General features: G+C 37.4%; 1 protein-coding gene across 11 annotated transcripts in view; it reads left to right on the plus strand.

The window, feature by feature from the left end:
* The window catches only part of MAP2K5 (mitogen-activated protein kinase kinase 5), a 318,144-nt gene that overhangs the window by 2,921 nt on the left and 288,382 nt on the right, over positions 1–26,841 (plus strand). For 10 of the 11 annotated variants that reach the window (XM_077128319.1, XM_077128315.1, XM_077128316.1 and 7 more), the window contains 2 exons: positions 2,344–2,392; positions 17,559–17,626. In XM_077128319.1, coding sequence (XP_076984434.1) covers positions 2,344–2,392; positions 17,559–17,626 — 117 coding nt within the window. Of the gene's footprint in view, positions 1–1,273; positions 1,443–2,343; positions 2,393–17,558; positions 17,627–26,841 lie in introns of those variants that run through there. The other variant, XM_077128323.1, reaches the window with a different exon arrangement.

Consider the following 26,841-nt stretch of genomic DNA (forward strand, 5'->3'; position numbering starts at 1 on the left):
TGTGTAAGAATAACCTCTGGAATAACCTCTTGACTCTGTTTGGAATCTCTCAGCCATTGACACTTTGTCTCATTTCACTTTTCCCCCTTTTCCTCGAGAAGGTTTTCTCAATCCCTTGATGCTGAGTCTCAGCTCATTCTAGGATTACTGTCCCACGTTGCCAGGGAGGTCCACACCCCTGGGGGTCATGTCCCACGTAGCCAGGGGGAGGGTGGTGAGATTGCTTATTGTGTTGGCTGGAGAGAGAGGCCACATCTGAGCGAAAAAAAGAGGCTCTCTTGGGGATGACTCTTAGGCCTAAATATTAAGTAGACTTGACCTAACCTTTCTGGGGTTAAGTTTCATATGAACAAACCCCAAGACTGGGGGCTCAGCCTCTCGCTTTGATTGTCCACACTGCTTGTGAGAATATCAAGAATTCAACTTGGGGAAGTTGAATTTCTTCCTGTTCTCACCATTCCCCGAAGGGGGCTTTGCAAATACTTTTCCACTCACTGATCGAATCACTCTGAGAGTCACCAGGGCATCACTCTGGACAAACCAACAAAATCTGATGTCCTACCTGAGATTCCAAGTACTTACGGTGTTCAACCAAGCTATCTACATAAGTTATATTAGGAAATGCACTAGTCAAAATAGGAATTTTGTACCAAATAAACATTTTTTTTTTAGTCTCACACATAAGGTGAGATTTTAAAATATTAATTGCCATCTATTTTCAGCACCCTGCAATAATGACATTCTTTTGTTCTTCCTCATGCGAAAACATTTTTAAAATTTGTACATTTAGTCACTATTATTATACACTCTAGGCATTCCTAATTATACCAGCTCAATCTTTAACATCTATCTTTCTTTCTGATTTCATTTATGCTCCCAGCCCTCCTCCCTCTATCCTTCTCACGTGCAGCTTCATTCAGTGTTTTAACATAATTGTATTACAGTTAGGTAGTATTGTGCTGTCCATTTCTGAGTTTTTATATTCAGTCCTGTTGTACAATCTGTATCCCTTCAACTCCAATTACCCAATATAGGAAGGATTTTTTAATGATAAAATATTTTATAAATACTCCCTCAAAAAGTTGATGTTTTATTTGCTCAGACTAAAGTCAGAAGAAAAAAAATAATCTCTTTGGCTCTAATAGGCGAGGCTGCCTAAAATAGTTCTCTTTGATCAATTTTATATGCACAGATTTTTGAGAAAAAAAAATACTGTAGAGGCAAGGCTATTATGCAAATTGCCACTGCAGCAAAAGCTTCTAAAGAATAGTCTTTAGAAGGAAGTTGCAGCCCAGCCGCCACTCTACTAAGTGCCCTGCTTGGAAGGGCTGTGGGCTCCCTGCTGAGAAATGCTGCAAGACGCTTTGTCAGCCAACTGACTGGTGCCAGTTCTGGCTCAGCCAAGGAGGGACATTGTGGCAGAGCTCCCCAAGAGAAAAGAGGTTTGCAGGCCATTTGGGTTGGGCTGTATGTACATAATACGGAGATTGGGATTGTCACTCTTCCCAGAACTAACCATTTCTCTTAGATGTTCTGTGCCTCTTTAACTAAGTTGTCTCTGTAGACTAATTTTGAAGTGTTTTCAACTTTTTAGTACAGTTAAACATTGATATCAGATTATATACTTTTTTTTAGACTTGTAAGCTCAATTTTAATTTGGTCTCATTAAGTATGTTTTTCAGTTGCTTAGAGAGTAAAGATTAATATGAATTGTTTACATTAAGTATAGCATTACAGATTTATATCATCAAGGAAACTTGTGTTTTGAACATTCTGTGAGCACAAGGCAAGGACTTGCTAATTATATATTGGGAACTACATTTGTTGAATGCCTGTAATGTGCTAGGCTCCAATTTTATGTTTATTACATTATTTAATCTTTATGTTACCGCTGTAATATTACTCAACCCATTTTGGAGGATGATTAAATTGAGGCTCAGAGAAGTTAAGTAATTTATTCCAACTCACATGCTAGTGCAGACCTGGGATTCAAACTCAGGTCTGTCTCCTCCCGAACGCCTTATAGCTTACAGCCTCCCACAGAAGAAACCAATTTTTTGCAACTACCTAACAATGTATTTATATACGCAGTTGAATTGAGAGTGAAAGATTATGGTATTAATACAGAGTAGAAAAGGTTTAGTAAAGATTTTTCCCCCTGGAGTAGAGATTTAAACACTGGCTTACATTGCTGGGCTAAGTGTGATTATGAGCTAATGTTTTTATAGTTTATGCCAACATTTCAAAAATCTTTTCCAGGTTCTCATATTTCCTCTAGGATTTGCCACATGTTAGCAATAAAGAAGATGGCTAATTGTGTTTCTTTATTCTTTCTTTGTTTAGGATGTGATAGGCCAGGTTCTGCCTGAAGCAACAACTACTGCATTTGAATGTAAGTCTGGCTTGTATACTTTCTTTCTTGATTATATCATTCTGCAGTAATTTTTCAAAGGGCTTATGGGTTGCATTACTTTAGAAACTGACAAAAATATTATTTATAATCATCATATGGTACATTTAAATATTTATAAATTAATGCAAGTTTAATGATGATACTGAACCGAGTAATATTTTCTTATTTAATCATATCTTGGGTGGGCATATTTCTACAATATGGCTTTAATTACCAACATGACCTTTATCTGCTCTTGCTCCTCACTGTAATAATATTGCTGGGACAAAATGAAACATGTAAACTACCTGTAGGCCAATGATTATTAAGAGATTTTAATTCATTCCTGCTTTAAACATTGCAACAAAGTAGAGCTTTTAAGCAAAGATTGCATGGAATAATTCTGCTTTAGTGGGGCTCAGCAGGACTGCTGGATGATAACAGCAACACTTTGGGTCTTGAGTCCCATCCCCTTTGGCTTGGGGGCAGGGGCAGGTTGTACTAGTAAACTGGTTTTGACATGACCCAAGTCATTGCAGGGGAGGTCCATGTCTGGGTAATGTTAAAATGAGAGTTTAGTCGGTAGCACAAGGTCTTAGTTACTTAGAAGGATAATATAAGGGTTTCCATCTTTTTTTGAAAATAAGGACCTTGTGCAGAAAGATTTCTCCACAATTGCATATTTTTGTTCCTGTTTATTAAAAAAATTCATAATGACATAAGAATACAGTGGGTAGGTACATCCTTTCCAGAGGACAATTTGGCAATACTCATCAAAATGTAAAATGTGCAAAATCTTTAACTCAGCAGATTCACTTTTAGGAAGCTATTCAACAGAAATACCCTTACGTGTTCGATGCCATTCAAACAAGGCATTCATTGCAGAATTTTTTTTCCATAGTGCTAACATGTATATAACATAATATTTGCTATTTTAACCCTGTTTAAGTGTATGATTCAGTAGCATTAATTGCTTTTACAACGTTGTGCTACCATTTCCACCTTCTATTACTAAATTTTTTCATTACCACGAACAGCAACTGTACCCATTAAGCAATATCTCCCTATTCCCCATCCCCCAGGCCTGTCTAATCTACTTTCTGTTTGTGAATTTACTTATTCTAGATAATTTTTTTGTGTGTGGAATCCTATAATACATGTGCTTTGGTGTCTGTCTTATTTCACTTAGCACAGTGTTCTCAGGGTTCATCCATGTTGAAGCATGTATTAGCATTTCATTTCTTTTTATGGCTCAATAATATTCCATTGTATGGAGGGGTGGTTTGAAACTGTACGTACATCAGAAAAACATGCTCTTAAATCTGTTCCATTCCTGTGGGTGTGAACCCATTGTAAGTGGGACCTTTTGATGGAGTTGCTTCAGTTCAGGTGTGACCCAGTTCAATCAGGACGGGTCTTAATCCTGTTACTGGAATCCTTTATGAGCAGAGTGAAATTCAGACAGACAGAGAGAGCCACAGAGGGCATGGTCAGAAGCTGAAATCAGTGGAACCTGGAAGAGGAGGGAGCGACCAGGAGATGCGGCCATGTGCCTTCCCAAGTGACAAGCCAGGGACTGGGGATTGCTGGTCCAGAACACCAGGCTTTGGAAAGAAAGCATCGCCTTTATGACACCTTGATTTGAATTTTTTTCCCAGCCTCAAACTGTGAGCAAATAAATTCCTATTGTTTAACCTGGCCCATATCATGAGGAAACAAAAACGTATGGATATATCACATTTTGTTTAACCTTTCATCTGTCAATGGACAGTGTGTTTCCACCTTTTGCCTATTGTGAGTAATGCTGCTATGACATTAATGTACAAGTATCTGAGTCCCTGCTTTCAATTCTTTTGAGTACATACATAGCAATGGAATTGTTGGGTGTTCATGGTAATTCTAGGTTTAACTTTTTGAGAAACCAGTGAACAGTTTTCCAAAGTGGCTGCACCATTTTACATTCCCACCAGCAGTATACGAGAGTTTCGGTTTTTCCACATCCTTGCCAAAACTTGCTATTTTCTGTTTTGTTTTTTATTTTAACAATAGAAATTCTGACCGATGTGAAGTGGTATCTCATTGTGATTTTGATTTGAATTTCCCTAATGGCTTAGGATGTTGCACATCTTTTCATGTGCTTATTGGCCATTTGTGTATTTTCTTTGGAGAAATGTATATTCAAGCCCTTTGTGCATTTTTAAGTTGGGTTGTCTTTATTTTTTTGAGTTGTAATAGTCCTTTATATATTTTGGATACTAGACCTTTATCAGATATTTGATCTGCAACTATTTTCTCTGATTCTATAGGTTGTTCCTTCCTTTATTGTCAATATCTTGTGCTGCACAAAAGTTTTTAATTTTGATGAAGTCTAATTTACCTGTTTTTTTCTTTTATTTCTCATGCTTTTGATGTCATATCTAAGAATCCATTGCTAAATTCAAGGTTCTGAATTTTCCCCTATGGTTTCTTCTGAGAGTTTTAGGTTTTAACTCTTATATTTAGATTATTGATCCATTTTAAGTTAATTTTTGTATATTGCATGAGGTATGGTCCAGTTTCCTTCTTTTGCATGTGAATATCCGGTTTTCCCGGCACCATCTGTTGAAGAGATTGTTCTCTCTCCACTGAGTATACTTGGCACATTTGTTAAAAATTATTTGGTTGTAGATGAGAAGGTTACCTTCTCATATCTTATTTGAGTACACTTCACTTTATTGCGCTTTGCAGTACTGCATTTCTTTACAAATTAAAGATTTGTAGCAGCCTGTGTCATGCAAATTTGTTTGTGCAAGTTTTCCAACGGTGTGCCCTCATTTCATGTCATATTTTGGTATTCTCACAGTACTTCAAATTTTGCATCTTTGTTATGTCTGTTATTAATGATCTGGAATCAGTGATTTTAAAAAAATTAATTTTTTATTGATATATATTATCTATCCACAGGCCGTGTATTCTACTTTGTTAGCTGCCGGAATGCGATATACCAGAAACAGAAAAACTTTTAAAAAGGGGAATTTATTAAATTGCAGGTTTACAGTTCTAAACCTGTGAAAATGTCTAACGGCTACAGAAATGTCCAAATTGAGGCACCAACAAGAGGTTATCGTCACTCAAGAAAGGCTGATGAAGTTCAGGGTTTCTCTCTCAACTGGAAAGGCACATGGCAAACATGGTGACATCTGCTAGCTTTCTCTCCAGGCTTCTAGTTTCATGAAGTTCCCCCAGAGGCATTTTCCTTCTTCATCTCCAGAGGTCTCTGGCTGCGTGGACTTTTGTGGTTCTCGTGGCTCTGAAGCTTTTTCAAAGTGTTTCCTCTTTTAAAGGGTTCCAGTAAACTAACCAAGACCCATCTGGAATGGGTAGAGTCACATCTCCCTCTAATCAAAGGTTAATACCCACAATTGGGTGATCACATCTCTGTGGAGATAATCTAATCAAGTTTCCAATCTACAGTACTGAATAGGGATTAAAAGAAACAGCTACCTCCACAAGATGGATCAGGATTAAAACATGACTTTTCTAGGGTACATAATCCTTTCAAACCGGCACACCATGTAATCATCCAAAGTGTATGTTCAGTGGCTCACAGTATCATCATATAGCTGTTCATTTATCATCGCAATCAACTTTTTGTTTTCTTTTTCTATGAAAAATAACATATATACTGAAAAGCAATGAATTTCAAAGCACATTGCAATAATTAGTGATAGAACAGATTTCAGAGTTTGGTATGGGTTACAAATTCCACAATTTTAGGACTTTGCTTCTAGCTGCTCTAAGATACTGGAGACTAAAAGAAATATCAGTATAATGATTCAGCAGTCATAATCATTTGTTAGATCCAATCTTCTCTGTATAAGTCTGCCAATAACACTTTGGTGTTACTGTTGTAGTTGTTTTGGGGTGCCACACCCATATAAGATGGCAGACTTAGTCAATAAATGTTATGTGTGTTCTGACTGCTTTACTGGCTGGCCATTTATCTATCTCTTGCTCTCCTTGGGTCTCCCTATTCCCTGAGATACAATGATACTGAAATTTGGCCTATTAATAACCTTCGAGTGGCCTCTAAGTATTCATATGAAAGAAAGAGTTACATACCTCCTACTTTAAATCAAAAGCTAGAAATGATTGAGCTTAGTGTGGAAGGCAGGTTGAATGTCAAGACAGGCCAAAAGCTAGGCCTCTTGCACCAAACAGTTAGCCAAGTTGTGATTGCAAGGGAAGATTCTTGAAGGAAATTAAAAATGCTACTCCAGAGAGCACACAAATGATAAGAAACTGAAGCAGCCTCATTGCCGATATGGAGAAAGTTTTAGTTGTCTGGGTAGAAGATCAAACCAGCCACAACATTCCCTTAAGCAAAAGCCCAATCTACAGTAAGACACCCTGTGTGCCAATTTGAAAGGATTTATTATATGCCCTAGAAAAATAATGTTTTAATCCCAATCCAATCTTGTGGAGGCAGCCATTTCTTTTAAACTCTGTCAGTACTGTATATCAGAAACTTGATTAGATTATCTCCATGGAGATGTGGCTTGCCCAATTGTTGGTATTAATTTTTTTTTTTTAAACATAACATACAAAAATGAACATTCTTACCGTATGATCATTCCATTCTTGGTATATAATCAATAACTCATAATATCATCACATAGTTGTATATTCATCATCATAATAATTTCTTAGAACATTTGCATCAATTCAGAAAAAGAAAAAGAAAAAAGAAAAAAACTCATACGTACCATACCCCTTACTCCTCCCTCTCATTAATTGCTAGTATTTCCATCTACCCAGTATATTTTAGCCTTTGTTTCCCCTAATTTTTTTCTATACTCCTTATCACTCCCTTCCATTGATCGCTAACATTTCAGGATATTAACTTTTGAATAGAGGTGGATGTGACTCCACCCATTCCAGGTGGGTCTTGATTAATTTACTGGAACCCTTTAAAAGAGGAAACATTTTGGAGAAAGCTTCAGGATGATGGAAGAGCAACAAGTAGAGTCATGAGAACCATGAGGGCCCACACAGCCAGAGACCTCTGGAGATGAAGAAGGAAAATGTCCCTAGGGGAGTTTCATGAAAGAAGATTCCTGGAGAGAAAGCTGGCAGAGGCTGCCATGCTCGCCACGTTCCTTTCCAGTTGAGAGAGAAACCCTGAACTTCATCGGCCTTTCTTGAGTGATGATAACCTCCTGATGGTGCCTTAATTTGGACATTTCTATAGTCTTCTACAAAAAGAGATGGTGTTTTATGTACTGAATGAATTAAGCTACAAGAGAAAGGGCAGCCATTAAATTTACCTGTTTTATATAAATGTAGAGAAAAAGAGATCGAGTGTTTTAGTTTCTGTTCTGGTTTGAAACTATTATGTACCCCAGAAAAGCTGTACTCTTTTAAACCAGTCTTGTGGGTGCAGACATATTGTGGGTGGGAACTTTTGATTAGATTATTTCCATGGAGGTGCGACCTGCCCATTCAAGGTGGGTGTTAATTAGTTTTGAAGTCCTTAAAAGAACTCCCAGAGAGAGAGTTTAGAGCTGACACAGAGAGCAGGGAGATGAAACAAGTGACAGACATTTAGAGATGCTTGGAGACAGACAGACGCTCAGAGAGGAGGCCACTGGAACCAGGAGCTGAAAGCAGCAAAACCCAGGAGTGAAGATCTAGCAGATGTCACCACGTGCCCTCCCATGTGACAGAGAAACCCTGGATATGATTGGCATTTCATGAGTGAAGGTATTCTGTTGTTGATGCCTTAAATTAGACATGTTCATTGCCTTAGAACTGTAAATTTGTAACCTAATAAATCTCCTTTGTAAAAGCTGGTACTTTTCTGGTATATTGCATTCTGGCAGCATTAGCAAACCGAAACAGTTTCCTCATTGGTAAAGCAAATACCATGCAGTGGGTTAGCTTAAACAATGGGAATTTGTTGGCCCATTGTTTGGGCATTAGATGTTTATATCAAGGTGACATCAAGATGATGCTTTCTTCCTGAAGATTGGCTTTCTGGGGCTCGCTACCTGCCAATCTTGTTCCTGGCTTCCTTGGAACGTGGCAATGCATATGACAGCCTCTCCTGGCCTCTTCCTTTTCTTGTGGGGTTCTGTTGACTTTCAGCTTCTGACTGCCCCCTCTGTGGCTCCTTCTTTATCCATCTGAATTTCATTCTGCTTACTTCAGTTATAGGATTAAGACCCATCCTGACTGTGCTTAGGTCATACTTAAACTGGAATAACCTTATCAATAGGTCTTACTTACAATGTGTCCATACCCACAGAAAAGGATTAGATTTAACAGCATGTTCTTCTGGGGTACATAGTTCCAAATCACCACAGGTGGGTAAGTGGAAAAGACAGGAAAGGTCAAGTAATCTTACAGATTCTCTTGTTCTGAGAAATGCCTTCTCTTCTTTGAAACCTCCGTGGGTGTGGTAGTTAGGTTCAGATGTCAACTTGGCCAGGTGAACATGCCTAGTACTGTTGCTGTGGCCATAAGCCAGTGGTACATGAACCTTATCTGTTGCTCTTTACATCTGCAGTTGGCTAAGAGGCATGCCTGCCATAATGAATGATGTTTGATTTAATTGGCTGGTGCTTAAATGAGAGAGCTCAACGTAGCACAGCCAGAGCAGCCCAGCATACCTCATCTCAGCACTCGCAGCTCAGCCCAGGTCTTTGGAGGTGCAGAAAGAAATCACCTGGGGAAAGTTGTTGGAACCCAGAGACCTGGAGAGAAGGCCAGCAAAGATCACCCTGTGCCTTCCACGTAAGAAAGAACCTCAGTTGAAAATTAGCTGCCTTTCCTCTGAAGAACTAACGAAATAAATGCCCTTTTGTTAACAGCCAACCTGTCTCTGGTATATTGTGTTCCAGTAGCTAGCAAACTAAAATGATGGGGTTAATCTTTCTGTGTGCCTTGGTTAGGCCTTTACTAGAGCAGAGAACCCATTTGATCTTTCTTTCTGGTTGATTATGAGTGTGTTTTCTCCTCTCACTAGATTTTTCTCACTTGGTGACACGGACATATTCTATTTCACCCTTATTCTCTTTTTAGCACCTAGCTTAGTGCCTTGTGGAAACATGTTTGTTGAATAAAATAAAAGTGTTGGATAGGTCCATATTCAAATGAGAACTATAAAATATATATAATCTAAAGCCAAGTGGGTGATTTTTTTTTTTTTTATTATTTATATTTTTCCCAGGCACTGGATATAATTGATTTGGGTTGACAACCAAAGTACCAAATTCCCGCAGTTGACTGGGCCCCATGTCCAGAGTGGTCAGAGGGTCTGCAGTGGTTACATTCTTTCTCACTTCTTTCCCTGGGGATGGTGTTTGAGGCACCATTTGTGCTGAAGTTGCCTCTTGGATGGATGTCCCTAAACCTCTTGTTTTCCTTACCCTTTTTAGTTCCTTTCTCCCCTATATCTAGAGCACAAATGAAAGTACAGTGTTGCTTTTTGTTTGTTTGATTTTTTTATTATAAAAATACACTTGGATTTTTTTAAAAAGTCAAGCAACTAAGAAATAAAGCAAGAAATAAATCTCCCATTTCCCTAATTCCTCCTGTCTCACCATTAACAATTCTTCTTTGTCCTTCCAGAAATTTTCTCTATGCATACGGTATACTGTACTGCAACAGATTTCACCATCCTTGATTTAATAGTACATGCTAGACCTCTTTCCATCATCAGTGCGCGTAATCAACTTCATTCCTTTGGATGACTGTATGGTACTTGATTTTTTGGCTTGATATAATTTATTTAACCTATTGCTGTACATTTGAGTTGTTACCAGCTTTTTTCAAGCAGATAGTTGGCTCCATACCAGTTACTGATGACTTTCTCTTTTTCCACATGTGAGAACACTTCTTAGATGAAGCTAAATCCCATAACCACAAAAATCCTATATGTTTACATGTGTTGGCTCAGAGACATTCATGTAGGCCCAGAGACCCCTGCTGATTTTCAGTTTCTTTGGTAGATTAATGTGTACACCAACAGATGAGGTGATAAAAATTAGCTATGCCCACTAATGAGTTTGTTGTGTATATCTATTGTGTGTATCCCTTTACCTAGATTTTCCCTAGATAAATAATTGCTATAGAATGAATTTTGGGTTGGTATTGCTGGACAGTAAAATCTTACTGGTGACTTAAAAAATGCATTTTAAGTTTCTTTAGAAAAATGCTGACTTATACAAATACAACATGGCTTAACTTTTCCATGATACTCTGACATCATATATTTTGGTTTATAACCCTCATAAGTATTTTTACATTTGTCACACCATGTGTTTTGGTTTGCTAAAGCTTCCAGAATGCAATATACCAGAAATGGGTTGGCTTTTACAAAGAGGACTTATTAGGTTACAAATGTACAGTTCTAAGGCCATAAAAATGTCCAAATTAAGGCATCATGAGGAAAGTACCTTCTCTAGGAAAGCCTGCTGGCGTCAAAGTTCCTCTGTCACATGTGAAGGCATGTGGTGACCTCTGCTGTACTCCAAAATGTCTCTGGGCATTTCTCGCTTAGCTTCTCTGAGTGCTCTCCAAGATGTCTCTGCCTGTTATCCACTCATAAAGCTCTGCAAGGAGACTCAGGCCTGTCGTCAGTGGGCTGGGTCATATCTCTATGGAAACAACTAAGCAAAAGGCCCACCCACAGTAGGTCTGCACCCACAGGGATGGATTGCAAGAATAGGCTTTTCTGAAGCACAAAACATATTCAAACCAGCACACCATGTGTCTGACTTTTGGTTAAGAAAATACAGTTATAAGATAAGAATTTGTCTCTAAGTTTTTCTTCAGCTATGGCCTTTTTTTTATGATCTCCAAAATTATTTTGTATTTTGTGTGGAAGGCCTTAAACTAGCATATCTCATTTTAAATTTGGCATATGTGGTTTGAGGCTATTATGTAACCCCATAAAGCCATGTTCTTGTAATACTTTCCTGTGGATGCAGACCTGTTATAGGTGGGATCTTTTGGTTAGGTTATTTCAGTTGGAAGGTGGCCCACCCTGTTCATGTTGGGTCTTAATCCCTTTCCGTAGTCCTTTATAAGAAGATAAAGCACACAGAAAAAGCCCATGAGCTCAGATATGAAATTAAGAGAAGCTCATAGAGAAAATCCCCTGAGAAGACTCACAGATGCTCAGAGAGGAAGCCACTGATACCTGAAGATGAAAGCAGTGAAATCTGGGAGTAAAGGACCGGCAGACACCAACCATGTGCCTTCCTATGTGACAGAGATATCCCAGATGCCAGTGGCCTTTCTTCAGAGAAAGTATTAATCCTGTTGATGCCTTAATTTAGACATTTTCATGATTTTAGAACTGTAAATTCATAAGCTAATAAATCTCCATTGTAAAAGTCAACCCATTTCTGGTATATTGCATTCTGATAGCTTTAGCAAACCAGAGCATCACAGTATGATCATTTAAAGCAAAAGTGCAATTACAGAAGTTAGAAGTTCTTAAAGTATAGAATATAGTTGTAGCTGATCATTGACAGGACACCTGTAGGAGGTAGCCCTTATGCCCAAATAACAGAGACAGTCTCATCAAGAATAATTGGATGGGAACCCCTTTTGCCTTTGGAGAAATGTCTAAATTATAAGATGGTTGGGGAAAATGAAGTTTCATTTTCTTAAACTGCAGTAGATATAAATGTAAGCAGTTAATTATTAGAAAAGCTAGGTAAGTTAATGAAAAATTATAATTCACAATAGACCTATATTGAGTCTAAAAATTATTTACTGTGTAAGAATTAATTATTCATCCTAGAATTTGAGACACTTTGAGGAGACCTTTTATTTGTTGAAGTTCAGTTCAAAATACCATTGATGCAAAAAGCCCAAATCTTTTATTATTATGAGAGTAGTTGTTTTTTCTTAGTAGTGTTGTTAATTTGTATGGGAATTAAGAAGCCTAAGTCCTCGACTAAATACTAGACTATTATCTCCTCATCAAACTAGTAGCTCCTTGAGGGCAGTGGACAGTTCTCATTTTCTCCTCATTTTCCCTAGAAAGCCTAGCATAGTGCCTGGTCCCAAGTGGACACTTAATGTCTGTTTCTGCAATGCATGGATGGTTGAAGAAATGAAAAATTTCCACATCCCACCCATCAGCAAATCCTATTTGCTTTGTTTGCAAAAATATATCCAGTGTATGATAACTTCTCAAAACCACAGCTTGGTTCATGTCACTGTCATTTCTCAGCTGGTATAGGATGGTGGCCTTCTAACTGGCATCCCTATTTCTACAAATGCCTCCACACAGCCTTTTCTCTACACTGTGGCCAGTTAGGGCACATCATGACACTCAAAATTCCCCAGTGGTTTCCATCTTGCTCAGGTGTAAAAGCCAAGTCCTTAAAATGCCCTACAAGACCCTATGTTTTTCATTTGTTCCCCACCCTGCCCTCTGCCCTACCATTACTTCTCTGAGCTCCACCCCACCCCCACCCCCCAATTCTCTTCCAGCCACTCTGGCTTCTTTTCTGTCTCTCTGACATACCAGGTATTCTTCTGACACAGGGCCTATGCATTTGTTGTTCTTTGTGTTGCCAACACTTTCCTTGCATATCTGCCTGGTCCAGTCCCTTACCTCCTTTAGTCTTTAGTCTCTCTCCACAAGAACATAAGCTTCATGGAGGCAGAGACTTTTTATTTTTTAACAATTGTTGTCCCCAGTCCCAAAATAGTGTGTGGCACATGGTGGTGGGAGGGAGGAAGAAAACAAAGTCAAGAAAGAATCAGAAAGTAGGAGGTGAAAATTAAATTAAAATTCATGAGTATAAAGATTTGACCATAGGAGTTGTGGCCTTTAGTCCTGTGCACATTGCCAGACTCCACACCTAGAAGGGTTCTAAACTTGACAACTTTTCTGGTAATTTCCTGTTGATGTCTTTCTAACACCTACAATTAATTATGTTTTCATTTCTTTCCTGTTGCCTTCGAAAAATGCCTTTGCTGTAGTTCTAATTGACTCCCACCCGGCACTGAAGGAGTGTGGCAAATGACATATAATAGATTGCCTTAACTTTTTGTTGTTCTTTGTAGAAGGTAAATTGTTGCTCTCAAAAGCCCATTTGATCCCCTGTCACTGTGGTGAGCACTGTTTGTCTGACAGCTTCCAGCGTCGGCCTTTTGTCTGTTTACTCCATAGGCTTTAGTCCACTCTGCTTGCCATTCTGACTGCCCCTTACCTGGGGCTGCCTCTTCTCCTCTCTTGAGCCTTTATATTCGTCCTCTTGGTTTCTGTTTTGGATTGCCTGTGTCTTCACATAAAATCACTAACAACATATGGCCTGTTACGATTCTCTTTTTCTAAACTTGCCATTTTGTGTACTTGTGACACACTGCAGATTTTGTGAAGATTGCTTCATAATATTTGTTTACCATCTGCTGCAGTCTAGTTGGTATCTTGCTAGGAATTTTCCCTCCATTTTAAGTGACATTAACAAAATCCAGCCAGTACATAGACTTTCTGGTTCTACTTCTGCTTCCCTAATGTGCTGGAAAATCATATTACTATGCTTCAGGCAACTAGAGAAGCCTGGAATTCTCATTCTGAATCAGTGTATCAGATCTATTCTCTCCCTTCTTCTTGGTTATATCCAGTAACGCTTTTTTGATCAGATGGCAAAGAACATCCCTGTATAAGACAAAAAGAGATCAAAGTATTTTTTTTCCTACGTCTTTCGGTTTAGTACCACTACTTTCTGTTCTTCACCAATGTATGTATACCTTTGGAACTCTTTGTGCCATTTTAGTAAATTTTTATGTTTTTAGTTCCAGGGAGTGTAATTTTTATAGCTAATCCAGTTTGATAGGCACCTCGCCAGATTCCTTGCTACATGTTCTTTGCCCAACTTTTTATTCAGAAAAGTGTGTTACATTTTTATCATACTAAATTGCTTTCTACTTTCTTATCCTCCACTAAATTCTCATACCGGCCATTCATTGTCTTTAGAGAAAACTATATTTGAATGTTAAGACTAATTGTTCACTGTTGGGTTGCCATCAGGGGGTCAGAGAGAGCTTGCTTTTTGGCCAGTACCCTCAATTTTGTACTCATAAGTGTACTTCTCCAACTCAGTCTTCTCTTTGACAAGAGTAAAAAGTCTTCAGTAAGATGGCTAAGTACAAATATTAAAGAGTGAACCAGATAGTCCCTCAAAGAGCGATTTGTAAAGAAAGCATGGACCTACATAAAATTAGATATATTAATCCATAAGCTCTGTTAATGACTGTGTCTTGCAAAACTGATTTTATCCCCTGACTTTATTATAATTCCTCTTTCAGCTTATCTAGAATCTTTCTCCTGGAGTCAGCTCTTACAGGACGTCTCCAACACTTTACCACTTTGTTGACATCAAAAAGCCTCAATTTTCTGTCCGTTTAAAACACATGGCTTGTAGTATTTCATAGCTGCTTTTTATGGAACTGCTATATAAGAAATTTTCTGTTAACTTGGGTCCCTCACAGTTTTTTCCTAAAATAATCCTTTAGAGATTTCATAAAATTCTAAACTTCCAGAATCTTTGGTTTCAATTAGACTACAATTCTGGCTTTGAGAACTTTTTTTTTTTGGTTTCTGATTTAGAGAGACTATGATTTAAATGATCTTTCTGAAATCTATCCTATATGAATAATACCTTATTGAAGTTTTATGTGTATTGAAATTTGACTATAAGCAGTTCCTAGCTCTGGTGCAGAAATGAGATTTACAAAAAACTTGCATTTTGCTGAAAGTTGCTTTTTATAGAGTTCAGAACTTCATCAACAAATTATTTTTGCCCAAATACAGAGAATTTGACTTGTTTTTAAAACAGAAATATAAATGCTTTCATGTGTGGTATTATGTAGCAATATATCTCCTTAAAGTTTATGTTTTTTCCCTTCTGTCTCCTGCATGTTTTTTTTGGGGGGGGGGTGGGGCGTGGTCCAGGAATCAAACCCTGGTCTCCCACATGTAAGGTGAGCATTCTACCACTGAACCACCCATGCACCCTGTCTCCTGCATTTTGATTTAGACTTGAAAACATAAGTTTCTAGAACCTATGAAAAATGCCTTTCTTCTGATTCTAAAACTAGAATGACTTTGCCTTCTCCCCCTATGTGGCCCTAGAGAGTCTATATCTAAAAAGAAAAGAAAAAAGAAAGCTCGCTAGACACATATAGTCCTTTAAGTAGATAATATTCTTCAGGAAATTGCCTTCTTTATTTCTGAAAGTGACCAATGTGTGCCTTTTGTACTGAAAATCGGTAACTCTTGGTAGTTTAGTTCCAGTAGTGACTTGATTGCCCTAGCTATTTTTTTTTTCACAATCACACAGTCACATTGTGAAAGCTTTATCATTATACAGTCATCTTCAAGAAACAAGGCTACTGGAACAATACCTAGCTGTTTTTGCAGTGTGACTTGATACGGAGTTGGGGAGCTTTGCTGGAGTAAACAAGGATCCAGGAGCAAATTTTTTGGAAACAGAACCTTGGTGAGAGCAGCTGGATTGGCCACTGAGCGAGTCTAGCCTGAGTGCATATTTCCATTTTGCTGTCAGATCCCTTTGGCTGTTGAGGAGAAAAAGGAAGTAGCGTTTTACTCTGAAATAGAGTGCCCCAACCCTCTCTTAGAGTTCTCCGGGCGTGGTCACAGAGCAGGACGATCCCTTCAGAGCTATGGCTGGGAGGGAGGGTGGCCCTGCCGAGTGTGGTGGGGAAGATCCGTGTGCTGAGCAGGACTCCGCCTGTGTTCTCAGTAAGAGGGCCCGGAGTGTGTCATGCAGGCTTATTTTCTTCATGAGAATTTTGTCTGGTTATCCAGGCCTGGGATCAGTGGGATCCTGTCTCAACAAGTCAGTAATCCCATGCTCAAGAGTGACCCCCAAAAAGATTGTTTAATAAATGCACTAGAGCCAAGGCAGCCAAATGAGAGCATACCCCTTTCAGGTTGTCACTTTGGGAGGCTGTGTACTTCTTTCACTTATGCTGCCATCACTCAAAGGTTTTGATATTTTTCTTTCACCTGTGCGTTTAGAGTCTACCACATGAACTGTTTGCACTATTGACAAATCTTTATCTTTAAAAGGGTGAAAGTAGCTAACTAAATATTTAAAAATAGCCAAAAGTGATTTTGAGTCCTGCTTGGCAAATGGTGTGGGCATGTGATCAGTCTGCCAATTCCATTTTGGGTTAAAAATGAGATCTGATTGTCTCATGTGGTCTGTCCTCAGGTTCTGAACACAGTTTTTGAAGAAATATTAAAAAAAATACTTTAAGAGAAGCATCATTGAAATAAGTACTTATTTCTTGAGGTGACTACTTTGGTAATAAAGTTATTCAATACATACATGTTCTGGATGTGTGTTTTATCGAGTCTTGTTATCTTCTAGGTTTAAGACTATTAATTATTTTAAATAGCAAAAATTGCCATTTAACGCTTACTGTAGTACCCCATACGAATGAAACTTTTCAGAAAGAGAAAGATAGAGCTACTTGATAGAATGGGATATGGGGAGATCTGTGTTGGAATTACTTTGCAAGTTAACCTTAACCTAGGCCCCAAGTTCTTCATCTGTAAAAAAATAATAATAATGTCTACATTATAGAATTATTGTGAAGTTTCAAATGAGGTACTGCATATGAAACACAAATCATGGTGCCTTGTGAAAAGTAGAGTTAAAAAAATTAAGTCATTTTAATCATGCTGTCTTGACATTTGGGATTGCCTGGGAGAGAGAAAGAATGGAGAAATGGAAGGATAGGCGCTGTTTGGGAGATGAAAAGTGCCGATAGTAGAACAAAACTGGTCTCTCTTCACTTTTTAAAATTCTCCAAACCAAACTTGTTTAGTCATGCTCCAGTTATATGTATGCTACCTAGGTACATTTCATGAATGATACGAGCAATATTTTAATTTTCAGCTGTCCGTAACATAAAGTTTTAGTTCTTTATTGAGATTCTGATCATATTCAGAACGAAAACAAAATGAGACAGACAAACCAATAACCTCAACATCCCCCAAAAATATGGTGTTGAAGGCTTGGGTACAAAGTTATAAAAAACCAATTATATTATGCTCCCACCTGGTATAGTTTTTTTATATTAAAAAAATGCAAATCATACCAGTTGTGTTATGTTGCTTTTTAAACAGATGAAGACGAAGATGGTGATAGAATTACAGTGAGAAGTGACGAAGAAATGAAGGCAATGCTGTCATATGTAAGTATATTACAAATGAGGACTATTTTTTTAAATGTTATTGTCATTGAGGATTTTGTCCCATGGGGATATGAATGCTAAATCACAGTTACCACAATGTTTTTCTATAAAATATAAAGAATTTTCAAAGATTTCCTTACGTAAAAATTGAGGGCATTTTTTTTTCAAAGGACTTGTATGCTTACTGATCATATCATGCACATTAAGAATAATGTATCTTAATGACTTGTATTAGGTCCAGACTAAATGGACTATCAATTTCCTGTATTTTTTATGCAGTACTTAAAGTAACGGCTCATTAAAAATGAACCCCTGGGCTCTAAAAATTTTTCAAAATCTGCTTTCAACCAGAGATCTCTTTCACCTTTCCAAACATGCTATAGTTATAATGTAGCTGCAGGCTTAATATGGATACACGATTTAAAGATGTACTCTGGGTTATTTTATTTCCCCTGCACAATCCCCCACCCCCCACTCATGAACTAAAGGTTAACTCACTGAATCAAAGTGATCTGAATATATCCTGAAATTACTTTTCTTTTGTGTTTCAAATTTCACTGAAATTTTTCATTAACTGGCTAGAAATAATATACAAGAGCTTTTCTAAATTTAAGCTTGTTTTCTAAATTTAAAGCTTTTCTAAAACTTTAATAATAAGCTTGAAAAATTCAACTATGTAGAGACATAACTCCTTGAGCTCTGATTTGAGCTTTCCTCTCTTTTTGTTTTATTTTTTATATTTATTTTTTTATTTTTTCCTTTGCTTTATTATATCTGAGTTTGTAATCTGCTTGTAATCTGCTTGCAAAACCCTCTCTAGTGGACTGATGGAAAGATCACTGGACTGGAAGTCAGGAGACCATGGCTCTTCTCTGGCTTCTTGGCCTTAGGCAAATCACTTAACCTTTCTGTGTGGCAGTTGCCTCATCTGTCAGTTGTGGGTAATAATACTTGTCCTTTCTACTGCACAGGGTCATTGAAATGATCAAATGGGATAATAGATGTGAAAGCCCTTTGAAAAGTTAGAAGTTCTATACAAATGCAAAGTGGTATTAGCATGGAAATGATGGAATCAGGACCGGTGCTTTTCATTGAGGCTCTAATCTTAGCCAACAGTTAAATTGTAGGTCTTTGATTGACTTCAGCTTAAGCCAGGATATTGTTTCATTGTAATGAAAACTGTAAAATATCTGTATGGGTTTCTACCAATAGTTTTAATTTAGGGTAGGAGGAAAAGAGAACAAGAAGGATGGCATGATTAACAGAGCGCTGCATTCCCAACTAGCACAGAGTAAGAAAAGTCAATTTCCCATTGACTTCCCATTAACTTATGTGGGAGTCTTTGTGTACTGAGAATTTAAAGCTGGGCTTATCAGTGCCTTGAAAGGCAGAGTAGGAATGTCTGCCTAAAACTCCAGTATTAATTAGTATTGATAGATTGGCTAACTCTCCTGAGAATATGATGTGCTTATTTTGACAAACACATACACAAATTTGTTTTTTTAGAGTGTCCATTTCAGCGAAGTGATGTCAGTGTCTTTTCATTATGTATCTGACATGACCGCACACAAAGGTGTGCCTTTGATAATATGCTTTTGGAGAAATCTGACAAATTGTGCTTTATGAGAAACATTGCTATGTATGATCATTGTGATTATAATCATTTCCATTTTTAAGCACCTACTATGTACTAGATGCTTGACATTTCATTTTGTTTACTTTTAGTAACCAATCTGTGAGGTAGATATTATCATCTCCAATTTTTAGGTGAGGGAGCTATGGTTAAGAGACTTGCCCACAGTTTTAGAGTTAATACGAATGTAAATATGGAATTTAAGTTCAGCTCCTCCTTATGCCAAAGCTTGTGCTTACTTACTGTTTTACACTGTTTCCCCTGTCCCTCCTTGCAGATTATTATCAGGGTCTTCTCTATTACCAATATTATTATATTCTGAATGGTTTGTGTTTATTTAATACCTTAGTTTAGATATCTGTAGTGTATATTCCTTTTGATTTATTTTCTCAAATTCAGTTCTTAATTATTTTTTGTTATAGGAAAATATTAGAGTCATATAATTGTCCTTACACTTAAGTTTACAAGGTGTCTTAGTTTGAAGAGAGATCATTTAGCTCATTGATCCTAGATATTTGGATTTCCTGTACCAATCGGTTTTTCATTTTTAAGATTGAGGGACAGACATAGGTATGGCAACTTTTCATTTTGCCAAATTAAAAACATTATTAAAGGTATTAAGCTAATAAACATGACTTACTGTCACTAGCATTTCATTTAAAAAATAGTGGGACTCATTTAAAAATTAAAACAGTGGGCAGGGTATAATCTCAAAAGAGAAAAGGCTATTTCTTTAAGGTGAGTATAAATTTAGTTTTGTGTAAAACTTACTACATTATTTTTTCCCTTAATTTTCTGTGGATGGTAAAAACTTTTTAATATTGGCACCAGTGCATGGATTGTGGTTTGGCTACTACTGATTAATCAGATCCAGGCCTTTTCATTTAATTCATTCATCATATATAGATGAAAATCTGAGACCCTAAAGGATTTTAACCTCCTTAAGGCAGATCTTCACTCTTCTGATTCTGAATGTTTGGGTAAATTATTTTAGAATGAGAATACCCCTGAGGGAAGTGACAAGTAAAGTCATTTAAAACTTTGATGTGATTTGTTTTTCCTCCTGTCTCTTGCAGTAGCCCTTACCATCACATACCTTATGTTTATATAGAGTCAGGCTCTGAATAAACATTTGAAAAATAAAGGATAGAGGAGTCTTTCCTCGGAAGCACAACCAGTTGATCGTTATTTTGATCTTTCTGTTTCTTCTTGTTGGAATTTGATTGGGTTACAGTTTTGCAAAATGAGCACCGTTTGGACTAATCTCACAATAGATTTTGATTGATAGTCCTGATGGTTACCAGCCTGTTATTAAAAACTTACACTGGTCTTTGTTTTTTCAGTTCATTTTGGCTCTGGAAAACTTTGGTCATAGAATATTGTGTGGTGGCCTAGGGAATATACTGAGAGATGACCAAATATTTACTGTTTTTAAAAAGCAGCTGAGTTTTTCATGTGGAATGCAGTAATAATTTTGTGGTCACCTTTGTATTTCTTTAAAAGCAATATGAGGGAATTTACAACTAGAGGCAATCTTACTGTAAATCTTTTGATCATTGTTTTGCATTGATTACAAAGGTAAAGTGAATAAACAGCCCAGATCTCTGCATAAGAATAACATTTTTGTTGCAGAATTACCTTTTTTTCCTCCTGAATGCTAGCATTTTCTGGCTTTGGGCCAACACAAGTCTAAGTTTTTATCAGTAATTTAAATAGATTTTTGTATTTGACCTGTATTTGTGTTGCCTTTTTAATTGAAAACTTATCAATTATTTAAATAGCTACCAGCCTTAGGCTATTAATTTTGTGTGTGCCATAATAATAGCATATAGTGGTTTTAGATACATGCGACACATGGAATATTGTATTACGGTAAGGATTTGTCTTGACAATAGGTTGTTATATGCTGTTAAATAATAACCAACATATTAAACTAAAGTCTGTTGACACACATTAGTACCACTTTATTTAAGTTATTTAGAAGTTGTATTCTTTTCTTCATTAGATATATTTTTAAGAGATAATGAGAAGAAAACAAAGCTATAATAAATTGTCTTTTAAGAAAATGTAAAGTAATTTGGTCTCCAAGGAGATATTTAATGTATTGAAAGAATTCCGCAGCTAAGTGTTATTACAGCACCAATGTGATGGCTTTCTGCGTTTTGTTATGAGTTTGTGTTAATCAACAATCTGTTTTTATAGCATAGTTTCTTGTAAGTTATGTTAGAATATTTCACTTCTGGGATCATGGCTTTTCCTCTGACACTATTGTATCTTTTTAATTCCTCCATAAAGTATTTTTTAATTAGAATTTGAAATGTTTTATTGGAAAAAATATATATACACGATCTACATATTCTGAAAGCTAAATACCTGATCACTGCTAATTATTTAAAGGATCCTGCTAAATATTCCTTTAATGTAGTTTAAAAAAATTGTTTCATTTTCTAGAAAGTTTAAAAATAGTGTGCTGCTTTTCTTCTCCCATCTTTTTGCATTTATTGTCTAGTAGTGCTGCTTCATTTCTTTCCAGCATTAACCAACAAAACTGGCCCTTGTTTATTAGTTCATCATAAACCTCATCTATCATTGAAGTTTAATTCTAGGAAGTGACTATTTTAATGTTAATCTCTGTTTTCTAATGACCTTTCTTTAAGAAACTTAGCAGTACATCTTGCTTTTGTTAATGGATTCATGTTTGTTTCTGCGAAATCCTTGTATCTTGTAAAGGATTTATTACACCTGGTTCTCTCAGTACTGAAGGGCTTGTATGAGTGAAGCACAGCATTACCAAGAATAATTTTTTTCATCTTGCCCATTTTCCCTTTATACCATTATTCTCCATTGCCAGAAGAGTATGGGGTGAGTTTTACTGGAATGCCTTCCATTATGGCAGAGACTTTGTGTTTTAGAGGAGTGTAAGTATTCCCTTTGGTATATTTGACATAGTCTATGTATTTTGTTAAATGTAGAAAATGTGGGAAAATAGTTTTTAACTTCTGGAGCACCTTGTATATTGGGTTATGATTAACTTTATCCCAGTATTTATTACTTGAAGATTGCCTTTGAAATCATAATTACTCAAGTAGAGTTGGAGGTAACTCTTCGAGTTCATCTGGTCTAACTCTTTTGTTTTAAAGATAAGGAAATTGACACCCAATGAGACCAGATTCAGTAAGAGGTCACATGAGACAGACTTAGATCTCTTGATTCCCGGTGGCTTCATTCCTGGTAGGTTTTTGTTTTGTTTTTTGTTTTTGGCATCTACTGAAGTTCTGTTGAGGAAGCTTTGCAAATACAATTTTTTTCCTGATAATAAAAATTGATGCTGTTTACTAAGTGTCAGTGTATCTGAGTTTGAACAGGAGTATAAAATATACTCGGGACTTTTGAAGTTTTGAAATTTGTGTCTTTACCTACAGGGCTGAGTTTAACCACTAAATTTGTTGCCCATTTAGGAGCTGAACATTCAACTGCCCCAGGGCCTTTGCTATTAGGAAGTTTTCTTTAAAGCACAAAGAGTTTGGAAGCTCATTTTTCACTTGGTGCTTTAAAATATGTTCCAAATTAAGTACATCCTACTTTGCTTACTTTGCAAGTGGCAAAATCAGCTCAGCCCTCAATGTTTGGTCAGTTCCCTAGATTAATGGAATTCATCTAGGTAACTTATAATACAGTGTATTCTTCTGAGAGGGGAAATGGCAAAAAGAGTGGGAAAGGGAAACTGAAAGAAATGAATGAATTGTGTAAGAAATTAATTATTTGATCTATTTACTCAAATAATGATGTGTTCCATGCTGGAAAGGTTTTGTTTTGTTTTGTTTTCTCACCTTAGTCAGAGAATAAAACCTTTCCAGAGGCAGATTATTTCAATCCCTTCTCTGGAATATTTGGATGCCCCTTATTTAGCCCCTGTTGTGAAATATCTTGGAGCATGTTTGATAGGAGCAGAAGCATGTTCATATTAGCTTTGGAACAAGGGGTTCATTGTGTGGCTCATGGAAGCAAACACAAAGAGGAATACAAGCAGGCTGTGGCCAGGGAGCAACAGGCACACTGGGGACCTCCAAACCAGGGGCTTCGAACCATGACTATTTTGTCATTAATGTGGCTCTGCTCCCAGTTCAGCTTCCATCTCAGTGGAAGGCTCAGCACAACCTATGGGGACAGACCCATGTGGTACATTGGTCAGCCCATTTGGGTCTGTGGCTAGGAATTTCTTTTCAAATTGTCATGGACTGGGAAGAAACCATGGACATCTAGCACTGGGATTGTTCTGGGGCCCGACAGAGGTGTTAGGCCCTTGTTGTCAGCCCCTGATGAACATCTCTGCTTTCAGGGCCGCGTTTACTGGAAACAAGAGGGGTATTTTCTAAGTCTGATATAAATTTGTTGTAATGTATTAAAATGAGAGGAATTCAGTAAGTTATCAATATAAGAAATACAATGTGTTAAAAAAGGTATAAACTGAGGTAGTTGAAAACAAGTAATTTCTCTCTATGTTATGTTCTTTATTTTTCACAGTGTATTTATTTATTTTTAAATAGCATTTGAACAGAAGGCCAAATCTTTATCAAAGTACTATCAGAAATAGCTAAATAAAATGGTCTATTTATAATGGAATAATGCCCCATTTGGCCTGCTGTTTGCATGGCCTTATGGTTCTGTTTTGTTTAAGTGACAGAGTCCTGAAGCCACTATTTAAATTTCTCCTGCTTTAGAAGTAGAGCAGAATTGCTGCAGCCTGGGTGAAAGGTCTGGGTAAGCACTACCCCAAGCTACCCATGGTGATGACTCTGAAGGCTTTACCTGAGAGGATCCTATAAGTTTTGACCCATCACTGAATACAAGTTTAAACTCCCTCTGCAAGGCACATTACTGTAAACTTAACAAGTTGAATTTCTTCTGCTGTTGACTGCCCAAACCTCTGTTAAGACCATCTGGTGCTTCCTTAAGACCCTTATGGCTTTACTAACCAAAACAAAGTGTTATCATTAAACCTAGCCAACTTGCTGTCTTATACATCTATCCAATATCCTTAGCTTGTAAACAGGCTCCAGAATTGTTTCCTATTGGCCTTTTCACTGGAAGACTTCATTCTGATTTTCTTTTCTCTTCATCTGTTCAATCCATGGCTGTTTGTAGACATTTGGTCTACAATAATTGAAGGAAGAGCGTGTGCTTGTTGTAGACACCTCATAGCTTGGACAGTGAGTTATCAGGGATGGGGAGACCTGAAGCCAGGTAAGTAAATGTAACTATTAATTTGGCATTCAAAATAGATTGGCTTCATCTGTTGGTTTTGATACTAAGACAGTTCTGTGCATCATGAAAGGTCAGCATCCCAGAGGAAAAGCCTATAATGCAAAGTATAAGAAATTGTTGAAAGAAGGTATAACTGATGACATATCCATGTAGTATTGTAATTGAAGTTGTAGTCATCCAACAGAGTTAAGGTGGCTGGATTCTTCACTGAGAAAACTAATAAATTCACTGTGGACTGCAAACAGTTGTTAGTTTATTGATTATTGCTGTAGTTATTGACTCAGCCACATATAACGGGGTATGCTTACAGTATTGACAAAAGAAGAATTTGAAAATTTTATCATTAGTAGGAAAAAAACAGCATGCATGTTTCTTATACATTGAAATATTGCCCCAATTATGTTGTCTGTTAGAAGAATTGCTGAGGAAGAGATTTAGGAAACCATCCTCTTATAAATGTAAGGAAGAATAATGAATAAACTAGGCTTGTCCTTTATATAAGACTTGCCACTCAGCAAGTTAGAATGAGAGTCGTTACCGTCTCTGATTTAGTCCCTCCTTGGCTCCTTCTTTTAAACATTTTTGGAGCACCTATTATGTGTAAGGCACAGCACTAGACATAAGACGGGTTTCTTATGTTTTGGGGGATACAAGCCTTTTGAAAATCAGGGAAAAGCTGTGTATCTTTTTTTTCCCAGAAAGTTCACATGCGAATAGCATTTCACATTAACATTTCAAAGGCTTCGAGGATCTCCTAAGGCCCATATAGCCCCTAGGTTAATGCGTCCATCATAGATGATAATAAGATGTACAGGATGTGTCGTCTTTGCCTTTGAAGAGCCTTTGAAGAGCCTCGAGAATGGGAACAATGTTCCTCACAATCTCCTTTTACTATTTTGTTTGCAGTGATTGAAGGAAGGGGAGGGGATGCTGGGTCAGCCTCAGTAAATCAGTTAGTTGAACTCTCCCTCTGTCTTGGTCCAAAATTTTTAGGGATCTTATTTAGTGATTTCATATCATCCCATTTTTATTTGATTTTTTTGTTTGTGTTTCTCTTTTTTTCTTTTCATATCCCATTTTTGTGAACATTTTTCTTCTCTTTACTGTTGTCTGGATGGGAGACTCATAGCATTGTGTTATATTTCAAGATTTTTTCAAGTATTTTACAAGAAGCTTTCCATATACCATCTCCTTGATTTTGGTCATCCTAACACCTTTATAAGGTGTGCAAGGCATGTATTTTTCCTGTTTTTGTAGCTGAGGATACAATTGCATGATTTAGCTAGTAAACGCAGAGCTGGGACCTGAGCTTTACTCATTGATTTGCTCAGTATACTTACAGCCAGTCTTTCGTACAGCAAATATGTATTGAATAGCAACTATCTGGCCATGCACTATGCTAGGTGGTGAGGGTGCAGTGAAGATACGGTTCATGACCTCAAGGAGCTTATGGTCCAGTCAGGAAAAAACAGAGTTCAGTGTGAGAGGACAAGAAAACTCTTAATGACTAGGCAGTGTGATAAGTGTTGTAACATACTTAGACACCAGATGCTCTGTGAGCACAAAGAAGGAGCACCTAATTTAGCCTATTGGCAACTGGGAAGTCTTCCTGAAGGAGTGGTATCTAGGTGGATTAACTAGGATAAGAAAATGGGAAGGGGTTATTGGGCAGAGAGGACAGTGGGCTTAAAGGCTCAGAGGTGGCGAATGCCTGGTGCTGCCAGGAGGAGCTGCAGGTGATTCAGTCTGGGAGGAATATAGACACAAGGAGTATGGGATGAGGTTGGGAAGGAGGTGAGTTAGATATTGGAAGTCCTTTTCTTGAGGGAGCAGGGGAGTGACATGGTCAGATTTCATCTTTGGCTATAATCTAGAGAGTGGCTTTGGGGAAAAAAAGGCTTGAAGTGGGGAAACTACAGCTATTCCTGTTGAAAATGATGATGATCCGAACCATGGTGGGGCATATGGAGTTGGTGAGAAGTAGAGATTTGAGAAGTGTAGAGAATGCAGAATTAATAAGACCTGATGATTGGTTGAATGTGGGGAAAGAAAGAGAGGTCATCTGGGTTACTTTCATACTTCTGGTTTGAGAACCTGGTTCATGGTGATGCCACTCTCTGAGATAGTGAACCCTGGTGTTGGGAAATAGGTATGAGAGAGGGATGAGAGAGGCAGGGAATTCAATTATGGACCTGCTGAATGTCAGGGGCCCCTAGATAGCCAAATGAATATGTTCTGATTCTTAGGAGAGAAATCTGGGCTGGAAATAAAGATTTCTGATTCATCAGCTCCTAATTAGTCTCTATGACTCCTCTGG

The sequence above is a fragment of the Tamandua tetradactyla genome, chromosome 14 (assembly GCF_023851605.1).
Source record: "Tamandua tetradactyla isolate mTamTet1 chromosome 14, mTamTet1.pri, whole genome shotgun sequence".
Lineage (NCBI taxonomy): Eukaryota > Metazoa > Chordata > Mammalia > Pilosa > Myrmecophagidae > Tamandua > Tamandua tetradactyla.